General features: G+C 42.6%; 1 protein-coding gene across 1 annotated transcript in view; it reads left to right on the top strand.

Moving 5' to 3' along the window:
- gtf2a2 (general transcription factor IIA, 2) overlaps nucleotides 1-4,116 on the top strand; it is a 10,197-nt gene extending 6,081 nt beyond the window's left edge. The window contains exons 3-4 of the mRNA XM_039795614.1: nucleotides 2,065-2,222; nucleotides 3,886-4,116. Coding sequence (XP_039651548.1) covers nucleotides 2,065-2,222; nucleotide 3,886 — 159 coding nt within the window. The 3' untranslated portion in view covers nucleotides 3,887-4,116. The remainder of the gene's footprint in view (nucleotides 1-2,064; nucleotides 2,223-3,885) is intronic.
- The last annotated feature ends 5,884 nt before the right edge of the window (nucleotides 4,117-10,000 follow it).

Below are 10,000 nucleotides of genomic sequence, written 5' to 3'. Positions count from 1 at the left end.
ATTGCAGATTTTGTCCGACTGTGTGTCGGAGTTCAGCCGCTGGTGCTGCCTGGGTTGCTACTTAATCTTATAATGGATATGTGTGTTGAGTTATTTAAACAAACAATCGGGGGAAATAAACGCCTCTTGCTCCGCGAGTCTCATTCATAGAGCTGGAGTCCATCAATGAGAGCTAGCTAGCCTCCTCCTAAGGAGACCTCTGACATTCACAAAAATACATTCAATTGAAATCCGAAATCGGACAAGCTTTGTAAGACCTTGAGGAACCTGTAATATTAATGCCGTGACGAAATTCAAACTGTAAATATACTTTTAGTTATGGCGAAAGTGTAGCTAGCTAGCTGCGATATTTCCCATGGTAATGACTGGGTCACATAGCAAGCAGCTGCTCGTCCTACAAAGACGCCTCGTAAATTCAAATCGGACACAACGGTTAGCTTTATAAGACATTGGGGTAGATGTTATATAAGTGGCGTGACGGAATTCAAACTGTAAATATACTATAGTTATGCTGGCAGCCGGCCGCGGAGCCCCGTATGCAGTATCCACAAAGGGTGACTTTGCCCTGGGTATGGAGCCCAGCAGGCTGCCGCTTTCTCGTCAGACTGTGTGGAGCTCCTAAAGTCCGACACGTCTTAACAAATTTGCAATTAGCCATCAAATTTTGTAAAACGGCCCATATTTCAGCTTTATATAGTTGATTTCTCGCATAAAAAAGTCTCAGAAGTGAATTTGGTAAGGAAACATTGCAGTGTCTGGCATATGAGATTCTGTCGCGTCTCTAATGTGTGTGTATGGCAATTCGCTCAACCAATCAGCGCGCAGCTCATCTAAATATTCATGACCATACCATATTTGGAAGAAAAGCTCTTGTTACAAATAGGGCCAAAACACAGGGATGCATAAGGGCCAATAAAATATCAACCAGACCATTTTCAGCCCAACCAATGTTACATACCCCATTAGGAGACCATAAGGAACAGTGTGAAATACTCTATATAATCATTCTATCACCCCTTTTAAAAAAAAATATATATATATAATTTTTTTTTTTTCTAATATGTCACCTGTCAATACAGAAGGAAATATTCTGGAGCCTGTTTTGCTGTCAATACTGCTGACATTGTCTTTGCTGTAATCAGATCAGAATATATTTATGTTGGTAACATGGTATTTTATTTTATCAATGGGAAACATACATGTGTCCAGACAAGGCTAGCAGCAGCGCCGCGTCAGACACCTTTCTGTGTAAAGACGTAGAAAACGCCACGCAACAGAAACGCCACGCTCATGCCACGCAGCCAGTGTGTAGCCGGCCTTAGCGTTGATTCCTGAAAGGTTTCAAAAGTCTTAAAGTGCCCATATTATGAAAAAAACACTTTTTTTCTGGTGATTTGGGGAGTTCTTTTGTGACTCTGGTGCTTCCACACACATACAAACTTTGAAAAACATCCATCCATGCTGTTCTGAGTGAGATACGGTTTCTGAATGTGTCCTGCCTTCAGTCTCCTAGTGAGCGGTTAAAAATGAGCTGGCTAACCACAACCGTTAGCTCTTAGCGTTAGCATGCTAACGCTAGCATGCTACGTGGTTCTCAATAGCAAAGCTCTGCTACAACACACACAAGTTCACCACAATCTACAAAAGAACTACTTCCACAACTGTGCTCCCTTATTTAGAAGAAGTCTCCCAGCTGATCCTGCCTTGTAGCTGACCAAAGTTGGAGAAACAGCCTTTCTTTTACTGTCTCTAGAGTTAGCTAGCTGACATGATCTACATCAAAGATAGTAGTGAAGATGAAAAGAGGTCTCACTCTGTAGCTAAAACAGAGACCAGGTGAAAAGAGGATCTGCAGCAGTGAGAGAGAGCTGTGCAGTACAACAAAAATATGGTGTTTTTTGAAAATTAAACCATGTAAACCTATTCTGGTACAACCTTAAAATACAGTTATGAACCTGAAAATGAGCAGAATATGGGCACTTTAAATATGCGCTGGTGAAACCTGCAGGAAGCCTGGTTGTGTGTGTGTGGTGACTCGGCGCTTTGTGTCTCCCCTCCCCCCAGGGCTCTCTGAACACCTACCGGTTCTGCGACAACGTGTGGACGTTCGTCCTCAACGACGTGGAGTTCAGGGAGGTCACGGACCTCGTCAAGGTGGACAAAGTCAAAATCGTCGCCTGCGACGGAAAGAGCGAGTCGACCCAGAACAAGAATGACAAATGGTGGGTAATAAAATAACTGTTTCGTGTGCAAATTTGCAAAATTTGTCTCGAGATAACCTATGTTACTATTTGATACTATAAATAAAATTGAATGTGTGTTTTTATACAGTACTTTGAGTGTTTGTGCTGTGGGACTAGAGTCTTATCTTATTATGCTTTTGAGAAAATGTATCGGATCCTGATTTGAGATTGTCAGGGTGTCACGAAAAATGGATTTTGGAACGAAAATCCATCGAAATGAGCTTTCCCCCCCGAGGAGTTACTCTCCCTCCACCCTCGCGTGACACAGCGTTTGTGAGACCGTGGTTGTTAGGTTAGGTAGGTTAACTCCACGGGCGTGTTGGCGTCGGGTCTTAGTACAGGCCTCAGGTCTTAGTACAGGCAGGCCTCAGGTCTTAGTACAGAAAGGCCTCAGGTCATAGTACAGGCAGGCCTCTGGTCTTAGTACAGGCCGGCCTCGGGTCTTAGTACAGGCCGGCCTCGGATCTTAGTACAGGCCGGCCTCGGGTCTTAGTACAGGCAGGCCTCGGGTCTTAGTACAGGCAGGCCTCGGGTCTTAGTACAGACAGGCCTCGGGTCTTAGTACAGGCAGGCCTCGGGTCTTAGTACAGGCAGGCCTCGGGTCTTAGTACAGGCCGGCCTCGGGTCTTAGTACAGGCCGGCCTCGGGTCTTAGTACAGACAGGCCTCGGGTCTTAGTACAGGCCTCGGGTCTTAGTACAGGCCTCGGGTCTTAGTACAGGCAGGCCTCTGGTCATAGTACAGGCAGGCCTCAGGTCTTAGTACAGGCCTCAGGTCTTAGTACAGACAGGCCTCAGGTCTTAGTACAGACAGGCCTCAGGTCTTAGTACAGACAGGCCTCAGGTCTTAGTACAGGCCGGCCTCAGGTCTTTGTACAGGCAGGCCTCAGGTCTCTGTACAGGCAGGCCTCAGGTCTCAGTACAGGCAGGCCTCAGGTCTTAGTACAGACAGGCCTCGGGTCTTAGTACAGGCCGGCCTCGGGTCTTAGTACAGGCAGGCTTCGGGTCTTAGTACAGGCCGGCCTCGGGTCTTAGTACAGGCCGGCCTCGGGTCTTAGTACAGGCCGGCCTCGGGTCTTAGTACAGGCCGGCCTCGGGTCTTAGTACAGACAGGCCTCGGGTCTTAGTACAGGCCTCAGGTCTTAGTACAGGCAGGCCTCAGGTCTTAGTACAGACAGGCCTCAGGTCTTAGTACAGGCCGGCCTCAGGTCTTAGTACAGGCCTCAGGTCTTAGTACAGGCCGGCCTCAGGTCTTAGTACAGGCCTCAGACATGTTTCTGAGAACATTTGAAGAGAGAACTTGAAGTTCTAGAAGTTGCTGAATCTGGCTTCATTTCAGATCAACAAGATTTTCCTCAGATTTTGAGAGACTCTAGTCACGCTCATCCCGTTTCCTGGTTAGCTCTCCACCAATCAGATTGGTCGTTGAGTCCGACTGCCAGCAGGGCCCGCCCCGCGCCGATTATACAAGTCAAATCGGCCAAAATGAACGCCGACACACACCGAACAGACTCGAGTCACTGACCTCGCCAGACGGCCGATTATCGGCTCGGTGTGTCAGAGCCTTAAAATGACACACATGTTGTTGTTGTTGTTTGTTCTCAGTAGTTAACTTTTATTTTTGTCTTTTTTTTGTCTGTGCAGAATCCAATGCTGCCGAGTGACGTCTCTCTCTCTGTGTGTGTGTGTGTGTGTTGCTGTCAGATGGACCTGGACTGTACATATAATTTATTACAGCAGAGTCGTGTGTGTGTGTGTGTGTGTGTGTGTGTGTGTGTTCTTTTGTATTATTAACAGTTTACAGGAGGTTTGTGTTCAGTCTGCTGTTTATTATTGAGCTGTATCATCTTTAATAAAAACTTTATTTAAAAGGTTTTTGTCGTCTCTTCCTCGGCCATGAAAACATTAAAGTGGATTCATTCATAAACCGGTGGACGGGAAATGAATGGACGAGAGTTTTTGACGATAAGGTTCGACTGAAGTTAAATCAGAAATCATGTTCCAGTCTTTCCAAAAGTGAGTTTATACATAAATCGGTGTTCATACATTTTGAAAAATACCTGGAAAAGTTAGGAAAAATGCAAATTCCAGGCCTGGAAAGGTTTTGGAAACATAAAAAGACCCAGAAAGTTTTGGAAAAGTCATGGAATTTGTTTTTTTTAACACAGCATAATAATAGGTCGTACAATGTTGTATTCGGGGAGCGATGAACCACATAAATTATCATTCATTTTATAGTTACATATATTTTTATAGTTTTATTCTTATTGTATAATGTCGACTGACTTTTTCAGGAAGACATAGTCATGGAAATTTGCCAAAAAGTCATGGAAAGGTATCGGTTAAAATGCGTATGAATCCTGATCAATTCAGTTTGAACTAAACAGGCTGATTTAAATCTAAAGATGGTCAGAAGTGGATTTATTTGGGACATTTTATACTGGCTGAACAAACTGGTGATGGCAACTGTTGCCATCTTGATTTGACAGCAACTTTAGACCAGTCGTTCTCAAACTTTTTTCAATAACATATACCCCATTTGAATTGTGTTTTTAAGATCAGATTAGTAAACAGAATAAGCCTTTGGACCATTGGGTGAATGGTTGCTGATAATGGGCAATGTAGATATTACATTGAAGATCAGCCACCCACTCAGATCAGCTGGTATTCTGTCTATTATGGAGTGGAATGGAAATTTCTAAGTGACCCCAAACTTTGGACCGGTAGTGTATATGTGTAAATATATATATATATATATATGGGTGGTTGACGTGACATGGCCTTTTGGAGGTCCCGAGTGTCAAACATAAGTAAAGAAATGTCTAATCTGCAAATAAATGTGGTTATATTGTTCAGAAAACGCTGTTTTATATTAACATAAAGACCATTCATGCCAGTCATATTCCTGTTTTTCACAATTTTCAGCCAAATAAGGAAAAGCTCATATGCCGTGACTGTCCCAAGCCCATTTCAAAAAGTTAGATTTTGAAGAAAACCAATAAAATTAATATATTTTCCCCTTATTTAAGTACATATTAATACCACACGTCTACGTGTAAGTCTGCTGTTTTAAAAGCCCAGGCATAATATTTTGAATCAGCCCTGAACAAAAAGATTTTGTCCCAAAATCGATATATGGTGTGACCCCAAAAACTTTTATTCAGCCTAAAACGTCAACCACCCATATATATATATATATATATATATATATATATATATATTATAAGGATGACATATACATTTGTATTGCCCATAAAATGAAAGTATTTATTTATTGAATTTGTGGGAAAAATACAGTGAATCTACGTTGATCCTCCTAATGCACATACTTTCTATCACTCTATTTATTTTGTTTTTTCAGCATCAGAGATGCGATTGGTTGGGATACCGCAGCTCCACCCACCAATCACAAGAATTCCCCAAAACCATCAGGAATTTGTTCCTCTAATACGACCCACAGAAACAAGTCCTCATATCTAAACCGGAGAAGGTAACGTGCACGGTTTGGTTAGGGTTTAGGCACCAAAACTACTGAGTTAAGATGATAAAAAAGATGGAGGTTTGGGTTCAAATCAGACGATACTTCACTTCCTGGAGGTCTGTTTTCTTTCCTTTTCAAAACGGGACATGAACCCTGGTCTCCTGGGGTTAAGTCCTGTGCAGAGCCGGTCTACAGAGAGCCTGTTCACTCCCTATTTAGCCGCGTTGTACCGAATTTGGTTGCAGTTCCACCAGAGTGCAAAATGAATGGGAGTCTATGGAACTAGATGGCTAAATGTGTTTCTTTTACCTGATTGTCGTTGAGAAATCTCAGATTTTATTGTAGTTTTTGCAAGTTCAACATGGATTATAGGTCAAAAGTTGAATGAACGAGTACTTTTAACTTTGGATTTCTTACAGGGTGAGTCGTTGTAGCCCATAACACGCTAGCATTCTGCTAATGAATGCTGATTGGTCAGTGAAGGAGTGATTACGATTGGAGATCCAACTTGACGGCATCCGAAGCAGAACCAGAATGTCAGAGTGAATATTTCGGCGTGGTCTTTAAAACCTCTTTCAAGTACGTGTATTAACAGAGAGAGACTAACCTATCAGCTGTGTTGTATTAACAGGGAGAGACTAACCTATCAGCTGTGTTGTATTAACAGGGAGAGACTAACCTATCAGCTGTGTTGTATTAACAGAGAGAGACTAACCTATCAGCTGTGTTGTATTAACAGGGAGAGACTAACCTATCAGCTGTGTTGTATTAACAGAGAGAGACTAACCTATCAGCTGTGTTGTATTAACAGAGAGAGTCTAACCTATCAGCTGTGTTGTATTAACAGAGAGAGTCTAACCTATCAGCTGTGTTGTATTAACAGAGAGTCTAACCTATCAGCTGTGTTGTATTAACAGAGAGACTAACCTATCAGCTGTGTTGTATTAACAGGGAGAGACTAACCTATCAGCTGTGTTGTATTAACAGAGAGACTAACCTATCAGCTGTGTTGTATTAACAGAGAGACTAACCTATCAGCTGTGTTGTATTAACAGAGAGACTAACCTATCAGCTGTGTTGTATTAACAGAGAGACTAACCTATCAGCTGTGTTGTATTAACAGAGAGACTAACCTATCAGCTGTGTTGTATCAACAGAGAGAGTCTAACCTATCAGCTGTGTTGTATTAACAGAGACTAACCTATCAGCTGTGTTGTATTAACAGAGAGTCTAACCTATCAGCTGTGTTGTATTAACAGAGAGAGACTAACCTATCAGCTGTGTTGTCGATGCACTCGAAAGGAAGTGACTCAGAGCTTGCTGTAAAGCAGTATCTCTATTTTAAAAGGCTTTTTAGAACAAAAGAGCCACTTTAAAGAAATCTAACACCCAGCAGTGTGTATTTTCTTAGCCTCCCCTTTCGAATGCAACATTCAAATTACTAGACGAAAAATTATATCCTGAGAAAAGTGGATTTTGAGGAGTATAGCTCCATAGACCTCCATTCATTCTGCACCGAGTGGAACTGCAACCAGCTCAGAAGCCGAAAGTATCCCGAGAGTAGAAGTTCTCCCTTTATTAGAAATTCTCTGGTCCTGTGTTTGTTTGACCCCCACCCCAAACCTGCCTCCATTTGGCGCTCCCACAGACAGTATATAAACTGGACCACCAGACCCGAGTCTCTGGACCAGAGACCAGTGTGTGATATCAGAAGTCTCTTTCCCGGTGCTGGCTGAGCGTTACTGAGCAGCCTCCAGCTGAGCTTGAAGACGTAGATGTGACGTGAGCAACCTGTCTGAAAGTGTGAAGTCTTCTGGTAGCTGTGCCGAGAGAAATCTCAATCATTCCCAATCTTACAGAGACGGAGAGCGTAGGTATATGTAAGGAGATAACATAGGCACAGGCTAATTACTGATCACTAACATGCTAGTTAACATTAGTCATTACTGATCACTAACATGCTAGTTAACATTAGTCATTACTGATCACTAACATGCTAGTTAACATTAGGAATTACTGATCACTAACATGCTAGTTAACATCAGTAATTATTGATCACTAACATGCTAGTTAACATTAGGAATTACTGATCACTAACATGCTAGTTAACATCAGTAATTATTGATCACTAACATGCTAGTTTTTTTTTTTTTTTTTTTTTTTTTTATTTTTTTTTTTTTTTTTTTTTTTTTTTTTTTTTTAAATTTTTTATTTTTTTTTTTTTAAATTTTTTATTTTTTTTTTTTTTTCAAAATATGTTTTAATTTTTATTTATTGTTCATTAACATGCTAGTTAACATCAGTACTAGAAACCTAAACATCGGTCAGAACGATGCTGGAACGAACGACCTATGTGGCCGTTTTTCCGATCCTAATCCAGGAGATTTTGGCTTCACTTTGTATAAGGAAGGAAGTGGAGACTCGTCGGATTCCTTTTCGGGGAAAATGTCAGTTCAGCGTTCGTACTCAAGTGTTTGAAATGTTCCTTATTTATACAATTAAAAAAATAGTTCAAAAATATTACCTCAGTCTGTTTAAAAAAAAATGAAAATAAAAGGGATCCTTATGCATTTATTCCACCCCATACTTTGTCCTTAATAGCTGCCGTCCTGTATATTCGCTGTCCCCATCTTTGTCTCATGTCCACCATCATCATCATCATCATCATCCTCATCATCATCATCATCATCATCATCATCCTCATCATCATCATCATCATCATCATCATTCCTCCAGCTGTGTCTCCCTGTCTGGCAGCGGTGGTGAAGACTCCTCCTCTTCCTCTTCCTGCAGCGCTGCAGGTGCGTGATCGGGTGGCCCTGGCGGTCTCCACTTCTTGCTGACTTGTGCGTACACCGAGTTGCTGTCGGTCGAGTCGCCCGCCACCGCCGCAGAGCGAGCGGCGTGCTCCTTTGCCGGCTCTTGATTGGTCGGTTGGGGAGAGACGACAGCTCCCCCGATGGTCTGGTAGATGTGGTCTGGAGGGGCGGAGCTGTGCACATCTGTCAGAGAGACACAATGGTATAATTATTATTCCTGCTAGTTTGTTTATTTATTTGATTAGGACAATGCACATCAATGAACATTTCTGTAAATGCGCCAGTGTTAGCCAGTTGGCTAATTTTCAACTGTAGTCCTAGTTGCTTAGCATGTGTGGTGTTTTTTTTTGGTAGCGATGCTGTAATGTTGGGTGGAGAGGAATCCGCTGACACTGTTTCTTGATTAATGTTTTATTACATCAAAGAATTCAGCATCAATTTACAAGCCCTGCAGAGCCCTGCAGAGACCGGAGAGCGACCGTTTCCCAATTCTCTGAATAGTCACTCTCAAGTTCTGCTGTTAAAACATGGTACATATGTCCTCTAATTTGTGTAACATACTATCATCCTTTTGGAATCAAGCCAACAAAGACATCTCTGTTTTGGAAAGGGGGTTTTCCAGATGTTTCCTGTGGAAGCTTCCTATGAAAGTAGGGTAAAGTTCATTTGAGGTCTCCTGCCCAATCTTAAGTACAAGTCATAAATGTTCAGATAAAGCTTAAATACAAGTTATATAGAATGGCCGGATAAAATACGGTGTTAATATACTGCACATGCATGTCTTTATGGTGGGAAGAAACCAGAGCACCCAGAGGAAACCCACGCAAACATTCAAACTCCACACAGACAGGCCTGGGACGACCTGGCTTTGAGTCCAGAACCTTCTTGCTGTGAGGCAGAAGTGCTGCCCTAGGGCGGCAACTATCGGCTATTTCCATCATCAGTTAGTGTCTGTCTTTTCAACTCAATTATTTGCAGGGGTAAGGGTCAGTTAGGCAGTCTGCAGACTTAAAGGGGCACGCTGACTTATTGGGACTTTAGTTTCATTCTGCATATCCCCCAGAGTTAGATAAGTCCATACATACCCTTCTCATCTCCGTTCGTGTTGTAACTCTTTCTGATGCACCCTAACCTAGCTTAGCACAGATCCTGGAGGTAACAGGCTCCATCTAGCCTAGCTTAGCACAGATCCTGGAGGTAACCGGCTCTATCTAGCCTAGCTTAGCACAGATCCTGGAGGTAACCGGCTCCATCTAGCCTAGCTTAGCACAGATCCTGGAGGTAACAGGCTGCATTTAGCCTAGCTTAGCACAAATCCTGGAGGTAACCGGCTCCATCTAGCCTAGCTTAGCACAGATCCTGGAGGTAACTGGCTCCATCTAGCCTAGCTTAGCACAAATCCTGGAGGTAACCGGCTCCATCTAGCCTACTGCTCAGCACAGATCCTGGAGGTAACCGG

The sequence above is a fragment of the Perca fluviatilis genome, chromosome 3 (genome assembly GCF_010015445.1).
Source record: "Perca fluviatilis chromosome 3, GENO_Pfluv_1.0, whole genome shotgun sequence".
Taxonomy (NCBI): Eukaryota; Metazoa; Chordata; class Actinopteri; order Perciformes; family Percidae; genus Perca; species Perca fluviatilis.
Note: the sequence above shows the minus strand (reverse complement) of the source record. Positions and strands in the feature narration are given on the sequence as shown.